Genomic DNA, 24355 nt, shown 5'->3' on the forward strand with positions numbered 1-24355 from the left:
ACTTTCTACAGAGAGTCTGGGGGGCGTTTTTACGGAGAAGCCCGGCAGAGGAGCTGTAGCTTGGGACTACAGAGTGGGCAGTGTCACGGCGGGCCGGGATCGCGGCTCACCGGGCCCGCACCCTGCTGAGGTGGAACTTTCCTCAGGGGCCGGGCTGCGGTCTCCGAGCTCCCCGTGCGCCAACCTCCCGCTCCCCCAGCGGGAACCGCCGTGCCTCACACCGGCTGCGGAGGGGCGGGCACGGCTCTCGCCGGCCAGGGCCGCCTCGGAAAGGGGCGCGGTGGGGCCGGGCTGGAGCAGCGGAAGGGAAGGAGGAGAAGGGAAGAAGGGCAGGGCAGGAGCTGCGCAGGGCCGGGATCGCGAACAAGATGGCGCCGGCGGTGCGGGGGCTGAAGAGTTTGGTGTGGCAGAGTGAGTGCGCGGCTCGCTGCAGCAGTGGGGGCTGCTGTCCCCTCGCTGCTGAGGGCACTACGCTACTACGGCTTTGGGATTACAGTTTTGCCTCGTTCCGAGGCTGGGTGGAACACAGATCGAGGCAGCCCTGCCTGCTCCCGGGGAGGTTAAGGAGAGTCAGCGCGTCAGGGGCTCCCGCTGGGGGGCTCCCGGCTTCGGGGGGGGCTCCCGCTCCCTCGGAGCTGCCGGGGGAACGGAGCTTTCTGTCAGTGAGCGGCAACGTGCGCCTGGCAGGTTTCGGAAGAAAAAATAAATACAAATAAAAAAAAAAACCGCCGGAGGTATTTTCATTAGTGAGCTGCAAGGTTTTATGGCCGTGCTCGGGAGCAGGTTCTGCCGGTATCGCTCACAAAAAGTGAAGCGGTGATTGCTTGGTGTTTTGCTGGAGGAGGAGGGCTAGGAGTACTTCAGGTAGCACGAAACTAACCTCCGGAGAAGAGCAAACAGCTGCCTCACGCCAAACTGAGTTGTATTGGGGCTGTTACTGGGCGGGCAGCTTAGGCAGCCTGGTGACCGACCGACTGTGGCTAAAATGGAAGGGCCTGTGCCTCAGTGTCTTCTGCTGCCACCTGCAAGCTCCTGGGGCTGGTCTCTGTCAGTGAATGAAGGAACAGAAAACGGGGAGAAAGAGGAAAGGTGCACGTTTTTGGAGTGCTCAGTGTTTAAATTACTGACATAAATACCCTAGTTGCTGTAAATAGAGATATTTATTTAGCATTTGAGCTTCAAAAATCCCCTCTTTTGCTGCTTTCCTTCTCCTGGGTTGCTCCAAGTTATTTGTGCCTTTGACTGTGACATGTCTGATTTTCTTCTGGTGGATACTGAGGTGTTTAGAGCAGAGTTGGGCCTTATAAGGAGGGAACCTGATCAAAGTGCTAGTGTGTTATCAGGGCGCACACGAACTTGGGAAAGTGGCATTGCTGGTGTGGACGAGACTGGAGGGGGGAAAAAAGATTAGCACTGCTTCACAGTTTAATAATAAAACATCTCCTAAAAGTAAAGTTTCCTTTGAATTGTTGTTAGATAGCTAGTTACTGTTGTCTTCTCAAGACCACAACAATTCTGAAATTGATGAACAAGTTTCAGGTGTTTTTAGTGAATTGGCATTTTGTTTATGGGTAATTCAAGGCCAGAAGCGGCAGCTTTGTAATATTTAAGCAAAATGTTTTTAAGGTTGGTTTGTCTGGAAATAATCCATCAGTGATGCTGACATTTCATGTGGCACCTTGTTAACAACGCATATCTTATTCCTGTTCTGTGAATAGGAAAAAAAGTTGTTAAAAAAAAAAAAGTGTTTTATCTGTACTGTGGCATGGTGCTATTTAAGAGTCTTTGTTCCTTGGGAATGTATATTTCTGTAAGGTGCAATTTAAGACTGAATCTAAGCAGAAGTATGTGGAAAAAACTTACCAAAGTTTACAGATAATAATAAAGAGGGAGGGAGATAAAAGGAAAGCTACTTGTATTTAGGAGACATTAGTTTTTGTGAATGGAGTTAGAAAACTAACCAGATACACACACGGGTGCAGTGTCTGTAAATAAGGATATTTTACCCAAGAAAGTCTGTCGTTAAAAACTTATAACAGTTTTAAAATGTGGTCTAGATTTGTATAGTAATATTTTAACCTAGCCATAGATATTTTTATGATTCAGCATTTTTTTTTTTTTGCACGTTTGTTTTCCCTTACGCTTGCTTCTGGTGAAAGCTGCGGTTGTAGTACTTTGAGGAAGTACAGTATGAATGGGTCATTGACTTTGCCAAGGCGTGGTCTGCTTTTTTGTTTGTTTTTGTTTGGCTTTTTTTGCCATATGGCGGTTTAGCAGTCTGATGATCTGCCCGGGTTGTGTCTAGTCTTTTACTTCTTGATCCTCTTAAGTAAAAGGAAAATGCCTTAAACTAATTTAATGTTTTTGGAGAAGCCAGAAGTGGAGAAGGTAGTTAAGTGTGAAACTTTTACAAGAACTAAGGAAATGACACCGTAGACAAGAATGGAGCACTACTTATGCATGGCCTTATGATTGTTTGTGTTGCCTTCAGAATACTTACTGGAGGCAAATGAGATGATTTTGAGATCCTGTAAACCAGTATAATTTCTTAGGTATTGCAGTTATTTGAGTAAAGTAGTTGCAGGTTGGGGATAAAATAAATAGCAGTTGGAAAATATGCTGTATCTGGGAAACTGGTAGCTTGGAATAATTTATTTATCTTTCACTGGGAGAAAGCTGAGTTTTTTTGGTTACAGAAATTAAGTTTGAGTAAGTTTGAGGCAACTGCTTTAAGCATTTGTATGTTTTGGGTTATTTTATAGGCAAATAAATAAAAGCGTCGTAGGAAACAGTATACTTGAGATTTTGGATGGGACTCTGAGTCAAATTATTAAAAAGATCTCTGTAACGCTAAAGTCTAAGTCATCGGTAAGAGTGTTCTCAGAAAATACGAAGGCTAATGAATTTTGACGAAGCTAAAGGCTTTTTTCTTATAACTTGTGTCAAAACCCAGAAGAAAATGCAAGAAATGTACAAAGTGTGAAAGGGACAGGAAAAAATGTTCCTGTATTACACAATGGCCTCGGGTATTAGTTTTGGGTATCTTAGGTATAGTATCATGCCAAAGGACCTTGAATGTAAATGAAGATGTTAATATTTACAAAAACTTAAGAAGTAGATGGACTTTGTTGTATGTGCAGCTACTATTCTGGAGCTCTTTGTGATTGTCTCACTTGGCAGGAATCACAAAATGTGTGCCGATTTTGTTAGTCTGTATTTTAGAACTCTGTTTCCCTTACTTTTATATTTGGACTTGGGAAAAAGGCCTGATGACAGCCATAGTTCTCAGCTTCATCTGAAATTCTGTTCTCTGGGAAGACTTCTTTATTGTTGTGTTTATAATATTGGCTCATCAATTCTCCACGTTTTCTGACTTGTAATTTGTAAATATTACTGCCGTGGTCAGATTTGCACTAGAGTGAGGACCGTGCTCTGGAAAGCTGCAGCTCGTAGTTCTGGTGATCTTTAATGGCTGTGGGACATAACTAGATATTGACTCTTACTGCTGACTCCTGTACATGATTTATAATCGACATTTCTCCCAGAGTTGTCATAGCAGGAAAAGTTAATGGATACCTGTTTTAAGGTAACTTTTATTTCCTGATTAAACTGGTATTTTCTTAGTTTTTTTTCTGGAATTCCAGAGAAAGAGCAAGGACATGTGAAGTGTACACATATTGGAAAACAGGTCTAACTGTTTGTGAATGTGTTGATGTAACTACAATTTCTTAAAGAGTAGCTTAGATTTTCGCAGGTGTGCAATCTGTTTTATTGAACCAAACCGTTCCACTAAATAAGGAAAAAAAAGACAAAATGAAATATTTACGGGCCTATGACTGTTTAGACTGATTTTATGGAGATTCTTGGCATTAGCAGAAATTATTATTTTTTTAGAACAATTTGATTCTTCTAACTGGAGACATCTCTATTCCTTCTTACAGAGCTGAAATCATCAATATTTGATGACTGCAGGAAAGAGGATGAATGGAAGGTATAGTTTTGTATAAATATCATTTAACGGCTAACTTTTTTCTTAAAATTTTGTTTGCTTTCCAAATAATGGAATTTTAGTTCTGTTAAGTTAGGTCTGTGTAACACACAAATCAAAACGTAAGGGTTAGCAGAGGAAGAACAAATGGGTAGTTGTCTCAATTCTTTTTTTTTTTGTGAAGTTTAGAAATTCTTCCTGTTTATCTTCACTTTTCTTCTGAATGACTTGCACTTTATTCAGTTCTCTAGAACTCCACGTTGCTGCCTTAATTGCAATGGTGGCCAGGAGAAAATAATATTGCTGTGTGGTATGTGTGGAGCAGGATTCAACAGTATGAGACAGGCTTTGCTCCAGACTCCAGCTCCACCAATGTTTGCTGTTTTCAGTGATAACTTCAACAGTAGTAAAAATAATAGGAAAGTACAGCCGAAATGGCCCTGAGAAAATAATCTGATTCAAGTGTTCCATTGTTTTCTGATCTGTAATTTCTATATATCTTTCAGAACAAGTATGACCTATTCCTCACTCCCTCTTGTCCCGTAGTCTGCTGACTGTTGCCTTGTTTTTCTGAATTACCTTTCAGCAGCTGCCCTCAAGCAGCCCACAGATTCCTGGGGTTCTGTAAATCACCTTTGGAAGGCACTTGACCGTATTAGTCATCTAATTATTATTTGTCATTCTTGAAAGTTTTGTTTAAAGGATATATTAGAGAGAGCTCCCGATTGAAGGTTCTGCTTTTTCAGTACACGATGTATTCTTATGTCTATCTTTCCTTGTCTAATTAATGTTTTTTTGTTGTTGTAGTTTAAGCCAATTGTTACTGATCCTCTTATTTTCGGAAGAAATGCAAACAGACTGTTCTTTTTTTATTTGCAGCTGACTTTGTGTCTGAAATCCATTGTCATATTTTTTCTTCTTGGGACTAAAATTATGCCAATTAGTTTGACTGAATTCATTTTGATTTTTTTTAATGAAATCTTTCAAATTCACGTGTGCCTGAGCTGTAGAGAAGTGAAGACATGAGAAAGTACTTAAGCAGTGGTACAAAACACCAGGGAGGTCTTGCATTTTATTGTAAATGGCTCAGGATTGATGTAAGCACAGGAATACCCAGAGATGGTCAGGAATGGTGAGAGAGCTTGATCACTTGATGAGTCTGAAAGGAAGGAGACTTGGTTAGTTAAGGGAAATTATAAAAAATTTTAGAACTGGGCAGGTGGGGTGGGAGGAGAGAACAGCTGCTTAAGCTGTAAAACTGTTTTTAGAATAAGAACAGATACACCTAAGAAGGCCGTAGTGTAAATTAGGCAGAATTCAAGGCTTATGTCCAAGTGAAAGTTTTGAGACAAGGGGACAAGGTACCTAAGGTACCAACGTACTTAAGATGCAGTTCAACTTCTGAAATGCTGTATGTAACATCCTTCTGATGTTATTGGAGATGAATTTCTTCCTCTTCCTACAGCTGCTATATACAGGTGGTGAAAGATACAGAATAAAGAAGTGGATTTCAGTGTCAAATTTTCATGGCAAGTTATTCAGGAAATAATATGGTTTTACTACAGCTGATTAATTTATCTAATTGATGTTTTATGTATTTAGATAATTCTTTTAGATGACTATACTACTAAATTACTGTCACTCTGCTGTAAGATGACTGATCTGCTGGCAGAGGGTATCACAGGTAAGCATAGTTCTTTTTAATATACACATTATTATGTCTTGATTTAAAAAAAGGAAGGAAAGAATGAAGTTGATGGTACCCTCACATAAAACTTTCTTTTTTCTTGTCTTCAACAGCTAAATTACCATGGGGTATTAGACTAGCAAACTGTGGCTTTTATTATAACCGATAGACAATAACAGAAAACTGATGAGGGGTGTTTGCAAGCAAGTGGATGTGATACAAGAATTTAAATTTGAGTTGTGCAGAAATATTTTGGCCTATTCTCAAAACAAGATAACTTTTACTGGAAAAAAAAAAAAAAACAGGAAAAAATGCTTGAAACTAAGTGATATCAATGATCACTGTTCATGCTGCGTATAGTTTTCTTCTAGGTAAAGTAATCAGGTTGTCACTTTTCCCAGTAGCTTGGAAGTAGTTTCTAGTGGATGTGTTTTTCTCACATATTCTGGAGTGTCTTTGATGTTCCTTGATGCTTGGTGTTTGCAGCTGTCAAAAGTGAATAAGAGAGGGATTGTGATAGATCTGGTATGCCTGCTTACATTAGGTTTCGTTTTTGTACACATTTTATGAAAGTATTTTTCCTCTAGTGAACAATTAAAAAACAAACAAACAAAACCCACAAAACAACAGATGTTTTTCCTACCATAAGCCACTTCTCAATTTTTTTTATTGGCCGTTCTGTAATGCTTTTTAGTATATCATTGTGCCAAACTTACTTTTGAAATTGAAACAGATATAAAAAACATCAGTAACTTAGTTTTTCGTTGCCTCTAGTTCTAGATTTTTAGAAACGCTTCTGTAAGAGAGCGATACTGAGAATTAGCTTTTTTTCACATAAGTAGCAAGATTGCTTAAAGAAGAGATTACATGATTAGGCTTTTAATTTATAACCTGAAGCTATGAAAATTTGCTCAGTGTTATCTTTTACAATGCGTTTACATGTTCCGAATATTCTGTATAACATGATTCTTTAGGAAGAATGATAGCAGAGCTGTATACACTGATTTTTTTGAATGTGTTTTGATCATAAGTACTACTTATCTGTCCTTTGTGAAAAAAAATCAGTAAATATGCAGTCTGCTCATCAATATGAAGCCTTTCCTTTTCAGTGAATAGTGTTGAAAAGAACCTGTCTTTCCACATCTGACATTATTTATCCTGCTCTTTTCTCCCCCTCAAAATTACTGAGCATCATGAATCTCTCTGCATTCTTGATCTAGTGTATTGTACCACTGTGTACAGTAATGACTTTAATAAACAGAGAAAAGCAAGAGATGAATGAAACTGCTGATTACTTGAAAACATCTAATTTGTGCCTGCTATTATATTGAAACAGAATAAGTACACAGGAAAAGGGTGAACAAAAGACAGTAGTGGATTAGAGTCCAAAATGTTGCCCTCCATGTATTCATTCTCCCTCTACTTCAATGTATTGGAAAAAGAATAATCTTGCTGAGGCAGATCTCTTTTAAGATATTTCATACTGGGCCCCATAGCTTGAGCATCTTTGTATTGCCCTAATTTTCTGTGTGAGGGCCAGCATTGTGTAGAATAGCCAGGAAAATTTAGATGTGAAACTTGAGTTGACACAAGGGTGCAGGCTGCAAAAGTCTTATGGTAATTTGTTCTATTTAACATAAATAAATAAATAAAAACAAGACTCTCTAGGCAAAAGATAGATGCTTGGCAGTAATTTTGAGGACAACATCATTAGTCTTAATTTTATTACCTCTGTAGTAAAATATTTGTCTCTTTATTATGAAAACATAAAGCTCTTAATTTCAAAAAGTAGTATTTTTTACTTTGTAGTGGTGGAGAACGTGTATAAAAACCGGGAGCCTGTTCCACACATGAAAGCAATATATTTCATAACTCCGACCAAAAAGGTGCGTATTTTTTTTAAAGAAAAAAAGTTCTGCAAAATCTTTCAGCCTGAAAAAGCAATCTTTTTTTCGAGTATTGATATACTGATTATGACTATGCAGTGTTTTTTTTATATTTGTGTGACGCTGCTCTGTGTGCTGCTTAACTTGCCCTAATGAGAAGGCAGTGCATTGTCACCACCCATTGAGTTGCAGGTGTGTAGCTTTTGATCAAGGGAGACAATGTTTCATTGTGTAGATTTTGGTAACCTCACTGACAGACACAATGCATCAAATAATGCAATGCACTAAACAATGGAATTCAAAGTGATGGCTCTAGTAAGAGATTACAGCTACTTCCTAAAACTTCATAAGAGGACAAATCGCAGCACTGTTACAGGTGGAAAATGATACAAGTATCCTACTTGGGTTCCCAAAGTAATCTTGGCAGAGGGGTATGGCAAGTCAGTCAGGACTGACTTTCTGTAACTGTTTATTAATGTTCCTTTTGAATAATAATAAAAAAAAATCTACTCAAGTATTTTATGCGGATTTGCAGCATTCTTAAGTTGGACTGGGTAACTAAAAGGGTAGGGGGAGAAGCTTTGGTACTTCAGGAAGGGCAAAACACTACAGTGATATTTTTCTTCCCCCACAAGTCTGTAGATGGACTTATTGATGACTTCATCAGCAGATCATCAAGCAGATACAAGGCAGCATATGTGTATTTCACTGACTGTAAGTAAGCTTTTATGTTGTAGTCTGACTTTGTTTTGTAAGTAAGTAAGCCTCTTGTCTGTCTTTTCTGTAGGTTAATGCATTAATATTTGGGTCCTGTTTCTCTAGAGAGGTTTTGAGACTCCAGTCATTAACCATCCTTTGGCTGCCAGAACTTGCACGACGATTTGCTTTGTTGCAAGAATGATGTTTTATCGTTTTTTATTGTAGGTAGTTTCTTCTCATGTAGGAGAGAAGGCTCACTCCTACGTGTGAGCCAGCATTTTTTGTGTGCAACTGAAAAGCGATTATGGTGCCTATGTAGGCCTTGCATGGGTGATGCAAGGCAGATACCAAATGCAAATATGATTAATGTGATTGTGCGTTCCTCCACTGTCACTGTCTGTGACTAAAATGGCATGGAAGGGGGGAAAAAGTAAAGAAACAAAATGTGCTGCTAAGTTGTGGCAGTTTCTGTAGGTGTTGTGGGTGATGTCTGTGTGTCTGCTACTTTGGAGTTGCTTTGCCAGCTCAATCTAGCTCTTAGGGGAAAAAAAGCTCCTGAACCAAAACTCAAATGTAGTTCTTCGGCTGGGTTTTTGTTACTCTAAATCTCAACCGTGTTTTGGTGTTTGAATCATACCCTTTTACTCTATATCATGCATAGCAATTTAGAGTGAAAGAAAAGACAGAATTTCTGTAGTGTTTCTTTAAGGTTTGTCAGATTTCCATCATTAAAGTTGCGTTTGCAAACTACTCAAGCTTCTCAGGTGAAGTTCCGTCTCTGTTGAGTATTTCTGGGAAGATTGTTCTTTGTGTATGACAAGCCGCTCCTGTGGGTCTGCTTCTGTCTGGCTGTCACTGACAGGAGCTTAGTAAAGGCTGGTAATACTTGTCTCTGTTTTACACTCAAATCACTTTCAGATTTACAGAACCATTTATTTCAAGAATTAGTCTTGTTTCCAGCAGTTTTTAGGTGTTTCAGGTTGGTATCATTAGTTGCTTTTTCAAGGAACTGTATTTGCTCAGAGCAGTTACCAAATTAATAGCAACATCTCCCAGATTGTTTCATTTACTGCTGATGTAGCAGTTTTTGGTACTCCTGAAAAAATACTGCTGTGTATTCTCATGTTGCAAATGTGCAAGCTTTCAGTATGAGTATTTGCCAAAATTTCTCTGAGAGAGAGAAATACTTTCTATGGTCACTTTCAAGTCTATATAGTATTTGTCATCAAAATGTTGGTGGTTTTTAGTTCAGTTTCTAGACTGGGATCCAATGTAGCCTGTGAATTTGTCGGAACACGTGAGATCTGTAATTGAATGCTATATTTCTGTTTTTATACTTGATATCTATATAGTACTTCTTCCTTTAACCTTCTTTGTAGCATGGGAAATGTTTTCTCTCTCCTATATGGAAAAAAAAAAAGAAATTCTTGCTTTATTATAGTTGATATCCTTCACTGCTGTACACTACTAAAAATTATACAAACTCACCTGCCAAAAGCTAGTAAAAATGATCAGCAATGCGTCTTTAAAAAGAGATCTCACATACAAGATATTGGTTGTATGTTTTCTTTCACTACAGGAAGTTTTGGCAACTTTGTTATGTTACTGATAACTGGCTCTTAATTAGCATTGTTTTGAAAGGAGAATAATTGAACGGTGTGGTAAACTGATACATTTAGTGAAAGCCATGGGATCAGAACTCAACCTACAAAGAAGTCGTTCCAGAAGCAATAATTGCAAATACTCATTTTTGGAAAACGAAAAAAATAATGTTAGAGGTTTTTAAGGTTGTAAGTTTATAAATGACTAAAGTAATTGCTGGAGTATGCCCAAAAGATTTTTAGTGTAGTATCTTTTTTCCATAGTTTGTCCGGATAACCTCTTCAATAAAATGAAGTCTTCCTGCTCCAAATCAATAAGGAGATGCAAGGAGATCAACATTTCCTTCTTCCCATATGAGTCTCAGGTAAGTTTCATTCTTTATCTCAACAGCACTTAAGTCTGTGTGACTGTTGTTGATGTACTAGAAAATGATTACATAGAACGTACCTCTTCTATTCTTTTATTGACAAACTGTGAGACGGGTTACCATATGTTTTTCCAGAGCATTCCCATATTTTTCTGTTGAAAACAAATGCTCCTGTGCTGGAACAGCATTTACTGGTTGCGTTTGACCTCTTTGCAAGACTCAGAGTTATTTGTGGTAGAGAACCTTAGTAGAGAGGTCATAGAAGGAATCTGTTCCTTAAGCGAAGGAAGGTATTCTTGTTTGTCTTGAAGCAGTACATTTTGGTATCTTGACAGACTTAGGTAGGTTGGTATGTAGGAATAGGTAAAATTCCATAGCTAATTGCTCAGTGAAAACTAGAAATGGGAGAGCAAACTGATGAAGAAAACTGAAGGTGGGGAAAAACAAAACCAAACCCAGCGTCCCTAACAAAAAGGAGGGAAAAAAAATGAGAGCTCTTTTTTTTATTGATAAGGAGACATGGAAACCACCAACCATGGGGTAGATGCCGTGTGAAAGCGCACAATGAGTACTGTGTTGAGAAACAACTTGTTGCTAATGTATACCGTATAAGATAGGGAAAGCTGAAATGCGCTCTGATACTTGCTAATACAGTGAAACCCCTAAGCCCTGTCTGCTATTGGGAGTTGCAGAACTAACTGTAAATGATTTTTCAACAAATCTTTCCTGTATCTTTCAAATCTTATATGTCAAATGTAAGAACTCATGTATACTCAATAGCAGGTGAATATAGGAGAGGTTGCTGCCATCCACGATACAATTTCCTAATTTAAAGACATGCTCTTTTATTAATAATTTTTTAAAATTATTATTTAGTTTGAGAGGCTGTGGATTTGGTTGCTTTAATATTATTATTTATTACATAAACTACAGGCTTTACTAAAAAGTTATGTAATAGTTAACAGATGCTTTGGAAATGTATGATTTATGCCATTTTTTTTTTTCTTGGTTGCGCTTTACCTAGGTATTTACTCTCAATGTCCCAGATGCATTCTACCGCTGTTATAGTCCAACTCTGGAAAAGACAAAGGATAAAGATGCTGTAATGGAAACAATGGCTGAACAAATTGTTACTCTGTGTGCCACACTAGAAGAGAATCCAGGAGTACGATGTAAAAGGTGGGGAAAAAATAGTGGTTTGTTTGTGTAGGTGATTTCACTTTTGGGACTTGCCACATAGTTTGATAATAGCTTGGAGCTGTAGAATTGTTTCTTTTATTGTGGTTTAATTGATTTTAATCCACAACTCTTAATTACAGAACGGTAGGAATTCGTAAAGTGTATGCGAAACAGTGGATTCTTCCTTTGTGTGTATTCACATACTAGTGCTTATCTTATTATGTTTTGTTATGAATTGCTTGTATTTCATGTTTGGGCTATAGGATGATGCTAACATGCTGCCCTCCATTATGCAGAATGTCTAATCAGTCCTATAACAGAGATGCTGCTGTCGGAAGCTGTGTAGCTCCAGTTAAGATCAAGGAATTAATAAATTGCTGAGGCAGATGAGATTAGGAAAGACAATAATGCTTTTTCTGAATTTCTTCATAGTACAGAAATTGAGAATACTTCTGTTGAGCTTTGATAGAGGACAGGGTAGTAGCTTTGAAATAAAAGTAAGCATCTGAAATTACACTCAAGAATGGCATTCTAATATTCTTAATGAGAGTAATGAAGCAATAATTGCTTGACTGTGGGTGTGTTTTCTTGTTTTTCTTCTCTGTTCTCTTTTTCTTTTCCAAAATGATATGAAACTTTTTTGAGGTTTGACCACAGATTTATTCTTTGACCTTAAACTTAAATTTTTGGGAAAATTCATGATTGAAATATGTGTGTCATGCGTTGCAGTAAGGCATATCCGAGGTGTATTGGACCTGCTCCTAGTATTGGACCTACCCTAGTTTGTTGAACTGCATGTGTTGTATTTGCTTGTTGATTTGATATTCATCTGTAATAAGCTTCATGCACCAAAAATTTTAGGGTTTCTGCTTAGAGACTTCAGGGACTTGGTCTTGTGCTTTCCTGAATTGCAATATTCACTTCTAAAACTAGACTCAAGTTTCTTTTAATGGAAAAATGTAACTTTTATCTCTATCTCTTTGCTAGTTATAAAAGACTTCTGTGGTATATTGGAAGCAAAGACAAATAAGCGATTAAAAAAAAAAAGTACATTCTTAGATTTCTTTTCCAGTTGTTAATTTAAACGTGTAGCTGCCTGAATATTTAGCAGTGAGACTTTTCTCCTCATGATGTTTTGAAGAGTGTCTTAATGTCTACTATGAGCAGTGCCCTGCCTAGGCCACAGTACCATCTGGCTTTGCAGATGACTTGTTCCTTTGCATGTCTATACTTATCTGAAAAGCCTGGGGGTTGTGGGCATTGCTAGAAGTAATAATGTGCACTTCCTAGGTTGGGTTTTGCCTAAAACATTAGTCAAGCTGGCTGTAACATTTCTGTAAGAAAAATAATTTGGAAATTAAGCAAAGGTAATGGTGGGCTGTTTAAACAGTAGCTTCAGGCTCTTGACCAGGTAGTGGTTCTGGGCAAAAGTGTGCATCTCCCACCTCTGAGAATTTTTGGTGCTAGGTAATAGGACAGCTTATGTTGATCTTCTGAGTGACACTGTTCCTACTGTCCGAAGTACCTGAAGCATGAAAAGAGTGGAATTATAATATCAGAGTGAAAACATAATGGAAATACTTAGAATGGTGTACAGAAACTGCATGTAAAACCAGGGAATTGGTCTAAGGAGATCTTTGTTTTAAAGGTAGCATTTTAATGTTTTGATTAAGAAACTAAGCTACTTTCATTTCCTATTTTCCCAGCACGCCATCAGATAATGCCAGCAAACTTGCACACCTTGTTGAAAAACATCTTGAAGACTACTACAAAACTGATGAGAAAAGCCAAATAAAGGTAGAAAATGAACTAAAATGTTTGCTTTTTTTGCAAGTGCGCTAAAAAAAAAAAAAAAAAAAAAAAAACAACTTTTTGGAGTATGTTTTGTAAATAGTTCTACAAAACCAGGTTTTATTCCTTTGTAAGTAAAGGCAACTAGTTGCCACTTAGCTGTTTGTATATAAGCCTCTTGGAAGAGGTAGCAACTTAAGTAAGTAAATACAATTTGTGTGTTATTGTACAAACTAGTTGTACGTGGAAAATTGGTCCTATGATGATATAGGGGATGATACAGACATGAAGGAAAGTTGATAACTTCTATGTTAATATCTTTCATAGGCCTGTGCGTAAAAGGGACTTCAATGCGTATGTGAAATGGCACCCTTTAAGGGCTCTTTTTCCACGGAGCCTTTCACATAAATAATGTTTCTGATCTATTGCTACATCATGGGCAGTAGCCTAAACACAAAAGTATGGGGTAAAGGATTTGACTTAGTGACATTCCACTCTGCTACAGAAATAAATGTACCAGATGCTACTGTACTAAAGCCCAAAATGGAACTTTGAGCTGAATGTTTGGAGGCCTTAGTGCAGATTTTTTTTTATGTATTGCAGCACAGTATAGATAATCCACTCTGAAATAAAAGCAATGTACATATTTATGAATAGGTAATGAGAGGCCTTAAAAGCTTTTTTTTTTTAAAGCATTTTTATTTTCTTTTGATTAGGTGAGGTGAATGTAATGCAGTGGTCCTAAGATCATTGCGTTAAGATTACTATTTAAAAGCATTGTGTTCCAATTATCAGTTAAATATTTGTTTCTGTTTATGTTGATAAACATTTGGACCCTATTTTTTTCAGTTATGGAGAATTCCTCAAGCAATAGGATAGGTTTTTTCCAAGAATGTATGCAGTGAAGTAATCTACTGTAAATAGATTTAAGATGCATTGATTTTGTACTGTGCATCTTATCTTTACATCTTTGTGATGGATTTCTAGGCTAAAACCCACTCACAATTAATAATAATTGATCGTGGCTTTGACCCAGTATCAACTGTACTTCATGAACTCACGTTCCAGGCAATGGCATACGATCTGCTACCAATTGAAAATGATACTTACAAGCAAGTACTTTTTCTTTTTAATCTAAACACTTTATTCATGATAATATATACAGAATTGTTGAGCTGAATTGCACTGTAGGTATTTTTAAGGTGCTTTTAATATGTAAGGATTGCTTTAGTTATTAGTCTTTCCTCTTGAATTTGCAAATTTTTTTTATTAACTTCCTCATTTAGTTGAGATTAGGTGGGGACTAATTAATGTTTTTGCTAAATTTGACTTTGACACATTATTTTTAGTTGTCTGCTTAAGTAATCTCTCTTTCTAATGTTTTCAACCTTTGTGCTAGACTTGTATCAAGGCATTGGTAGGGCACATTCAGATTCCTGGCTTCTGTTAAGATAAACAAGACCAGTAATAGGATAATAATTCTGGAGAAAAAGCTTTTTTTCTTTTTCCAGAAGACTTACTTTTATAGTTCTTAATTTAATTTGTGTAGTTGTTGTAAACTTACATGTTTCTACCTCAAATAGACATTTAGGTAAGCCGTGTTCAGTTTATATGCATTGTTTCATCACTAATTGGAATAATGACATTGTTTTGAGTATGGTACTTTGCTGTTGGATTGTTCTGACACCAAAGATTTTGGTAAGACTTTTCTTTTTGATGACTGCTTCTTGGAACAATGAGGCAATTTGACCTGATTTGCTATAGTCAAACAGGAATGCTCGTTGGAAACACTGAGTATTTTCATATAACATAGAAGTTTGCAAATCTGAAATTTGTTGGGTATGGGAATATAGCAGAGTATGTTTTCTAAGTAGAGTCATGATCCAACTTTTACAATTAATCTTGTTTTTTCTATTTTTCTGCATTCTGGTTTCACACCTTATCTGTGAGTTTCTGTAACTGGAAGTGTTATATAGTAAGATTATTTTGTTACGTAGATTGATTTGTGTTGGTAGAAAAGTAATAGTTGAAAGTAATAGTCTGTAATGCTGTGAAGCATGTTACTTGTATTTGTGAAATAATTTGTCATGCCTTGTCTGTTCTGTGTGTGAATGGGACTTAATTTGGGGACTAAGATTCTTGATTTTTCCCTCAGAGTTACAGAATGTTTTATAGTAGGTACAAAAAGCTGTGCTTTGCAATATCCATGTGTATTATTTCACACACAATTTAAATTTGAAGCTGAAGGGAAATTTATTTTAGAAGCTGAAAAGAAGTTGAGGTGCATATAAATATATGGTTGAAACTGGGGTTACTGTTGGTTTAAAAGAATATCCAGAAGGAATTGCCCCTAAGAATCAATGTAAAATTCATCTCCTCCTTGCGTATTCTAAGATGTAATCTGTATAAAGCTTACATAAATTGCATTCTCTGTAAGACCATAGCTGGACTTGCAAATGAAAACCTGTGTACATTGCTGCTATTACCATGTATGTTCGTTAAACGATAACAATTAATAATCTAGCAAGTTATTAGAAAGAAGAGGGAAAAAAAAAAGGCAAAACAACCTGTCATTCAAATCCTCTTTTTGAAGGTACAAAACAGATGGACCGGCTGGGAAGGAAAAGGAAGCAATTCTGGAGGAAGATGATGAGCTCTGGGTGAAGATTCGGCACAAGCATATTGCAGATGTGATAGAGTATGTGAATCAGTTAACAAATTGTTAAATGCAAGTTATAAACGTTTCTTCGAGGGGTATATGTCTCACGAACTGTCAAGGAAGTAGGAGTATAGGGAGTAATAAAAATAGCTTATCATAGAGAAGGTCTTAAGATTTAAGAACTGTGACGCTGTTGCATTTCATTATTTATTTCATTATTTTTATGCAGGGAAATACCAAAACTGTTGAAAGAAGTTTCATCAAAAAAGAAAGCAACAGAAGGAAAAGTAGGTCGTTCAATGCTGTTTTTCCTGGTAATTGAATTTTCAGGTGATCAGATCTGTGTAATTCATGGATCTACTAGAGAAACCTAAATATACATGTACAAACCTATACCAATTGCGATGTTTGAAAAATGCAAAGCTGCAACAGGAAGGGAAATACCAGTGTCTAATACTGGGGGGAAAAAATAAACTTCTGTTGTTTCTTCACAGTTATCGTTATCCAGTTTGGCTCAATTGATGAAAAAGATGCCACACTATCGTAAAGAGATAACTAGGGTAAGGGGTATTTCATAAGTACAGCTCAGTGCTAAATAATCTATGCGCTATAATTGTGTTGTTGATGTTTAGATTTATTCACTCGTTATTGTGTTGAATGTGCTGTATAACTTTTCTCCAATTTATGTTCAACTACTGTAAATTTTTGAGAAGAAAACTTGTTTCCAGGTGTTTCATTTAAATACATAAAAATGCTTAACTCTAAACTGTGTGTACTTTAAGGACTGAAGATATAAGAGTAATGTTCTAGAAAGTATTGGGGGGATCAATCTTTAAGTGAAGGATAAAATATGGAAAATGCATGATGGTTCTGAATATTGGTGAAAGACTGAGTTTTGTAACCAATAAAAATGATTGCTCTGTTTAAAATAAAAAAACAAGCTATGAAAACGGATTTTTTTTCTTCTAGCAAGTTGTCCATCTTAACTTAGCAGAAGATTGCATGAGCAAGTTCAAGCCTAATATAGAAAGGCTTTGTAAAACTGAACAGGTATGTTTAAAACCAAAAAACAACCCCACAAAACTACTGCAAATGCAACTTTTTTGCTGGCAGGAATAGGTGCTTGATTTTAACTGACAAAGCTAGTCTCTTGTGTTTTTTTTCTTTCTCTGCAGTCACTTTTTGAGGTAGTAATATTGGAACTAAGTGAGATATACAAGACTCTTACTCTGCCAATTAAAGAGTTGTTATTAGAGTTCTGTTTTTCTTTAAATTTGGCTGATCTGTATAAAGATAATCTTTGAATTTTCTTGATTCAAATCTCCTATGAAGTTGCCTTACTATTTCTGCTGAAGGAAGCCCTTTTTAAATGTCTGGGTAAAGCACCTGCTTAGGTGAGACATTGCAGTTGTACTACTAATCTCAAGTTCAACATTCATATTATTATGAATTCTAGGTAACTTGACAGGAGATAATAATATTTTTGAATTAATATTTTATAACAGTTTTGAGGTATAGAATATCTTTATTTTGCAGGGAGAGAGGAATACAACTGTTTTTATTGTAGCCTGGATTGAGGCTAGCAGTTGAAATCTGACAGAGCTATTGTCCAAAGTAACAATACAACAAAGACTGTAGCTGCTTGTATTTGAGCTGTTGGTTTATCCCTCTTATACAGATGTCTTTGATCGTCTTATGAGAATTTGAATCTGTTTGCCTAAACTGTATTCTTGCAGCTTTTTCAAAGTCCATTGCAAACTGTATTCAAACAATATAAAATGTCTAAAAGCATTATATAGTATTACCACATCACTATTGAAATAGTTGTCTAAAATTTTTCATATGGAGTTTAAATGGATGCAGCTTTTTTTCTTGAAGCCTCTATTATCATAAAAATATATTTCAGAACAAACAAAACAGTTTTTCTTAAATGGGTACTCGCTGAAATGATTTACTTGGTTTTTACTTTAGGACTTGGCTCTTGGAACTGATGCAGAAGGTCAAAAAGTGAAAGACTTGATGAGAGTCCTCCTGCCAGTTCTGCTCAACAAAAGTCATGACAACTATGACAAAATTAGAGCTATTCTCCTGTATATCTTCAGCACAAATGGTATGTTAAGCTGCCCTGATTTTTGTCTCGGTGCTATGGATTTCAACTCAAATTTTGTGAAAGAGTCCAGTATTTTAACTAACTCAAGCATATGTGTCAGTTGATGGTCAAATTTAAAAGAAGTCTATCTTCTGTAACTTCTCTTCCCTCAGATTAGTAGTAAAGATAGTGTTGATAAAGAAACAAGAGGTTCAATAGAAGCACAGATCCATACCCTGCTTTAGCATCATTCCTGTGCTTGAATGTTTGTAACAATTTTTCTCCTTTTCACACAGTGTTGAAGCTGTTAAGGGAACCTGTAAATGAAGTCAATGGGGGAGAATCTGTACTTAAAAAAAAGGAGGAAACTATCAAAATGTGGGTCTAAGGAATCTGTAACAATATTGAGTTCTGTTCTCAAAAATGGACTGTTAAACTTTTATGCTAAAATATAGGATTATGTTAAACTTATGTTAAATACACAGTAGTGTATTGGCCAACCAAATCAAAAGAAGAAAAAAATCCTGGACTAAATAATAACAGCCCAGAATGTGAGAGACAAAATTGGTCTCATTGCATTGACAAAGTCACGAAGTCACATGCTAACTAAGTCGTATATTTTTCTTATATCAAAGGAACTACCCAGGAGAACTTGGACAAGCTGATCCAGAATGTACAAATAGAAAGTGATAGTGATATGATAAGAAACTGGAAATACCTTGGTGTGCCTATTATCTCTTCAGTAAGTTTTTTCTTTTTTTTTCTTTTTTTTTTTTTTTTAAATTTCCTACCATCCAAGCACTTGTCTACAGCTCTTTCAGCAACTCTTAGCAGTATTGACCAGGTCCTTTTTTGGAAGGAGGCAATTACTAGGCATTCCTATTTTCATGATGTGTCTAGGAGGTAAATCCTTTAAACAATTAACTTGAATACTTCTCAAAGAGATGTCTATAATGTTCCCTTGTAACATCTTCAGATGGTTATGCTAGCTGGTTGGTTTTGGGAAGCACTAACTTATTCAGTTCCTTGCCTCTGAAAGGTGTGTTTTAGTGTATCCTGGATTCTACAGGTAATTATACCTGTGGAATGATTATCAATCATACGTGGTATCACCGTAATTGATGATAATTTCTTTAAAATTTCCTACTGATTTTTTTTTCTCCCACCTGCTGTGAACTGGGAATAAGTTTCAAAAAAACCCAAATGTACTGTATAATACATCTATGGTTTTGAAAATCTCTTCAGTCTGCTGTTCAGCAACATAAGCAAACAAGAAGGGACCGTTCTTCAGAAGAAACGTTTCAACTCTCTAGGTGGACGCCTGTTATCAAAGATGTTATGGAGGTAATTTTGACCAAGTAATTATTTCATGGGTGCAGTGCAGGAATATATCCAAGTGTGCAACTGTATTCCATCTTTTGAAATTTTATAGTATTTTGATTTACTTCTATTAAATACTTCCATTGGTAAAGCAATCAATTCTAGTCTGTTTATAATATAGGCAATTAGAGTGCTGTATGTTGTTAATTCTACTTACTGGAGGTTGGCTTAAGATTAAAGCAAACCAAAGTGAATGTCTTTTTTTTTTTTTTTAATTTGAGCTGCCTGTCCTGTCACTGGTAATATTTAGTGTATTCTAAAGATCTGGATATTACCTCCTTCGTTGTTTTTGTTTTCTTCTAATAGGTCTTCAAGCTGTAATGCAAATCTAAATTGCAGATTGGTAGAAGCCAGAAAATTTTACTTGGCAGAAGTTGCTGCGCTATTCTTAAATCTCCTCCTAAGCATCAGTCTGTCACTGATGTCAGATGGAATAGTGGGCTTACTGGATCTTTGGTCTGACTGAATGCACTCATTTTTAGAGTTTTCGTGACTTTGTTAATTCAGTAACTGGATGTGCCTTCAGGAGACCATGAATTCTCTTATATAGTCCTCTAGAGAAATGAGATAAGTTAGAGTAATTGCAGATGAAAAACTGCTAGTGATATCTGAGCAGTTAAATCAGTATCATTTTGAGAAAGAAAGCATGTGTACTCCCATTATTTATGATGTACAGAAGTCTTGTAATTATTTTTAGTATTATGTGGTCTAGTGTTCTGGTATGCAAGAACACTGTTTTGGGGGTGCTGGTTGCTACTGGTTGTTCTAAGAAATTATATGTGCTGTCATTAAATGTCAGTTCGACTTCCTTACTGGAAGTTGAAACTTGTTGAGCTTTGGTTCTCCATGGTTGTTTAAAATGGGTTTTTGTTTTGCACTTCAGGATGCTATAGAAAACAAACTAGATTCAAAAGAGTGGCCCTATTGTTCCCAGTGTCCACCTACCTGGAATGGTTCAGGAGCAGTAAGGTAAACTGGTTAATATCTTGAGATACAATGTTCCTGTTTCTCAATATTTTTGTCACGTGTGTTGTAAAGCATTATAGAAGCGCACTTTCTAAGTGGTAAAATGATTTATACGTGGTTATGTAACGTTAAGGTGTAAAACCATAATTTTTAACTCATCTAAAACACCCTGAACTTGATTGTTAGTTTAGTAAATCTTCTTAGTCCTGCATGGCTGCTTGTGTAGAGTATCTCCTTTTTGCTTCTAATTTAGAAATAGCATTTCCATATTCCTAGAATGAGAAGCTTAAACCACTGAGCTTTAGTGTGAAGTAGCTTTAAGAATGTGTTATCAGTGTACTGATAATTTGAATCTGCAATTAGTATATATGTTAGAAAAAGTATGTTTTATTTTTTCATCTTTCCTAGTTATTTTATTTTTATTTATTTTTATTTTTATTTATTTTTAGTTATATTCTATTCATGTATGGACAATAAAATACTTGAGATTTTAGCTTTTTCAAATGAACTCTTATGAAAGTTTTCCCTGTAATTGTTAGCGTGCAGAATGAAGCTTCTTCATAGAGAAGCTGTGTACAAGATTTTTGCTTTGTATTTATTTTCCCTTTTGATATCTGAATAGTTTCTATAATGTACTAACTTGCTTTCTTAGAAACTCTTTTAGTTATTAAATTTTTTTTGCTGTGTGAACTGCATGACAGAAGTGATTACTGCTCATTGTGTCATTTTTACCAAAAATTAATCCGTAAAACTGTATAAATGTCATCTTATGAAATATTTTGCAGTGCTCGCCAGAAACCTAAAGCTAGTTATCAAGATGAGCGAAAGAGTAGTGCAAGACTGATTGTATTTGTGATTGGAGGAATTACATATTCTGAGATGCGCAGTGCTTACGAAGTTTCTCAAGCCTACAAGTCTTGTGAAGTTATCATTGGTAAGCCTGTCCTGGGACCAGGGTGATACGTAGAGATTTACTTTAAACAAGAGTATGTAGTCTAAAGATGCGTTTCTCTAAAAACGTAAGCATCTTTTTCTTTTCCAAAGTTGATTCAGTAAACTAATACTACAGCCAATGTATCTTTTAAAACTAGATGTTTAAACTGAGAAGTTACTGCTATGCTGAAAACTACAGAAGGATCATCATGAATTAAATCAGAGAAATGTATTATTAAAGTAGTCTGATGTATAGCAAAAAATATTAAATAGATCTATATTTCCCTGCATTACACTGTCTCCTCACAAACTCATGCATCTGCCTGTGCTTTACCTGCAGCTACAATTATTATTGTGGTTAATTTTGTAAGTAGTAGGGAAGCTGGTAGAATAGTGCAAAAGTAATCACTCCTTGTGGGAAGGAGGAGAAACAATTATTCCTTTTCTTTATTTTTTTAATAGTTTTTTTTCCAAGTGTAGCTAAGTCTGTTCTACAACATCTTGCAGTTCTTGTCATGTTTTTTTCAGAAAATTTAAACAAAACACACCATGCTTAATAGCATTTTCTCTAAAAATTAGTGATCTCCTTAATCTTCTTAGGATTCTGCAGTGTGTTTGTAAATGCATGAATCACTAGCAGGAGTAATACTCCCTCAGTTAATACCTAGAGGCAGCAAATGCTTTTTCTATTATCTGCTGTGTTCCAGATAATCATTTATTGCTATTTAAATTTAAGTGCTAAAACACTTGGGTATATGGTATATCAAAACAAAAATCCAAGGTTTAGAACCCTACCAGAGACCTGTATACATCTGCAGTAGCAACTGTTGTCTGGGTGCGGGGTCATCTAAAGCATCCTAAATTGCATGAGATGCCTGTGTTTTGGCAACTAAACTTTAGGCCTGAGTGTCAGAAAGGATTTAATCCTATATACTGTCATTTAAATAAATAAGACTCTTCCCTAAAGCAGTAACAACCTTGATTCTGAGAACTAGAATCTGCCATTATTATTTTTTATTCTTTTGGTTGCTGCTCTTGTTAGTGGTGATTGAGGTAGGTTTAACACCAGTGTTGAGCTGCAATTGGAAGATGAGGACAAGAGGAATGTGGTTTGACAAGGCTGTTTCTTCATCTAAGACTTGTTTACAAAACTGCATCTAGCGTAGGTCACTTCCATTGTAATTTCTGGCACTAACTTCAGCATCATCTTCCTTTTTTTTATTTACAAGTGATTCTTGCAGCTTTGCATATAATCCTGCTTTCTGAGGGAAGGTGTTAACATTTCCATGCTGCCTACTGCAAGATGAAAACCTTACTCAATTTTGAATTGAGAATTCAAGGAATACTAGCCTGTACAGGTTGACACTGCTAAAACTCAAGGTTTGAGACAGCCCTAATCTTAAACGGTTAAGATTTTCCTTTATAACTGCAGGGTGACCCTTCAAGGCAGAAGTTATATCAGTCCATGAGAATCAGAGAAGTAACAGTAGTGTGCTCTTCAAGAACAGTATGGATTTTCTTTTCCACTCCGAATTTGGAATTTGTTGTGAAAATTTTTTAAAAATGTTAGTTGGTAAAAGCTAACTTTCTCTAACCATTATTTGTATGGAGAACTGTTTGTGGTAATCCTTAATGCAGATGACTTCTCGATTTTTTTTAGGATAAAGCCTCTCATTAACTCACCCTTTCACAGAACGGGCAGATTTCTTGCAGTTTGGGACAATTACAGAGTGAAAGGGGACTAGGTTCAAGGCTGTGTTTCAAACCAGACAGAGCAGGGACTTGAAACTGGTGTCCTAAGTAAGAGTACTAGGGATGTGGTCTTTGTCCTCCCCTCTTTGCTTCTCCACACTCTCCTGGTCCCAAAATACTTGTAGCCTTTGTTTAACTGGGGCAAGGGGCAGAGCAAGAAAGACAACGATTTTTTTCTGGTTGTCCACAGTGTGTGGAAGGAGGACACTTCCCTCTTAGGCCTTCCTAATCATGGCAGTTAGAGTTATACATTATGTAACACATGAAAACATTTGGAACTGTTTTTCTGTGTGTGTAAATATATTTTTAATGACTGCAAAGCGTAACTATTAACTTCATCAGTCTGAAATTTGTTTGCTTTGTCAGGTTCTACACATATTTTGACACCTAGAAGACTACTGGATGAAGTAAAGAGCCTTAGTAAACCCAAGGATACGGTCTGCATTAAGGATGAATAGAAATGGTGATGTGTTAGGAAAGGACAAAACGTTCTCATACAACTGACTTTTGCAAATACTGTACTGGGATACTATGTGGACTAATGGAATGTCATGTATAATCTGAAGTTGCTGCTTTTTGGGGGGAGTAGAAGGCAGAGAAAGGGGAAAAAGAATAACACGTTTCCTAGGTTGTATTTAGTATAGGCAGTGGTACACTGTAAGTGCCTTTTCAAAAGGGCATGTTCATCCCTAACAAGTTATGATAAAAATTATCATGATTATATATATACTCCAGTTGTTTTTGAAAACTGTGAAACCTTTCTATAATAGTTTATTTCTAAAAATCACTGAATTAAAGAATCTAGGTTCTGAGGTAGAGGCTTCAGAAGAAAGCTGTAAATACAAGTTTGTTTAAAAAAAAAAAATGTATATTTCATAAAAGTGCAATGTCTCTAACTTCTCTGTAAAATAATTTTAAATGCATGTCATTATGAAAAATGATTTTTTTCTTTTCTGGGTGGTTGTGGGTAAGGTAGAAATCCAGTCATGGACATATTGAGCACTTAATTTCAATAAATAACATCAGAGAAATGCTGTCAATTGTGGACTGAAGTACACTTTAAGCATATACTTATCTCTAAAGCTTTCCAAAAATAGTTTCCTACAGACTTGCTTATGATTGTGTCTACGTAGTGCATCTGTTTTATAAATGGAATTGCCTATAATAGTGTTCTGTGAGCTCCCATGTAATTTTCAAAATTGTAAGCTTCAATTTTTTTTTTTTGGGGGGGGGGGAGGGGAAGATGAGAGAAAAAAAGAGGGGAAGCAGCCAAATCATTGGCAGGGCTTAGTAATGAAAAGAAAAAAGCAAACCAAACAACAAAACCTGATGCATTCAATAAGTTCTTGTGGTTTTATTTTTGGTTACTTATTAAGA

General features: G+C 36.3%; 1 protein-coding gene across 2 annotated transcripts; it reads left to right on the forward strand.

The window, feature by feature from the left end:
* Window positions 1-214: 214 nt before the first annotated feature.
* On the forward strand, window positions 215-24198 carry STXBP3 (syntaxin binding protein 3). 2 transcript variants are annotated; one of them, XM_013190719.3, is made up of 19 exons: window positions 215-411; window positions 3942-3991; window positions 5591-5672; window positions 7485-7561; window positions 8197-8275; window positions 10126-10226; window positions 11254-11408; window positions 13115-13205; window positions 14187-14311; window positions 15793-15897; window positions 16088-16145; window positions 16353-16418; window positions 16828-16908; window positions 17830-17968; window positions 18583-18689; window positions 19193-19291; window positions 20211-20296; window positions 21079-21227; window positions 23345-24198. In XM_013190719.3, exons 1-19 carry the CDS (start codon window positions 369-371, stop codon window positions 23434-23436), a joined length of 1785 nt encoding a protein of 594 aa, XP_013046173.1. In that variant the 5' UTR covers window positions 215-368; the 3' UTR covers window positions 23437-24198. The 2 variants fall into 2 exon arrangements, 1 of the variants encoding a protein (XP_013046173.1); XR_001210861.3 differs by lacking the exon at window positions 23345-24198 and having other exon boundaries at window positions 19135-19291.
* The last annotated feature ends 157 nt before the right edge of the window (window positions 24199-24355 follow it).

The sequence above is a fragment of the Anser cygnoides genome, chromosome 8 (genome assembly GCF_040182565.1).
Source record: "Anser cygnoides isolate HZ-2024a breed goose chromosome 8, Taihu_goose_T2T_genome, whole genome shotgun sequence".
Classification (NCBI taxonomy): Eukaryota; Metazoa; Chordata; class Aves; order Anseriformes; family Anatidae; genus Anser; species Anser cygnoides.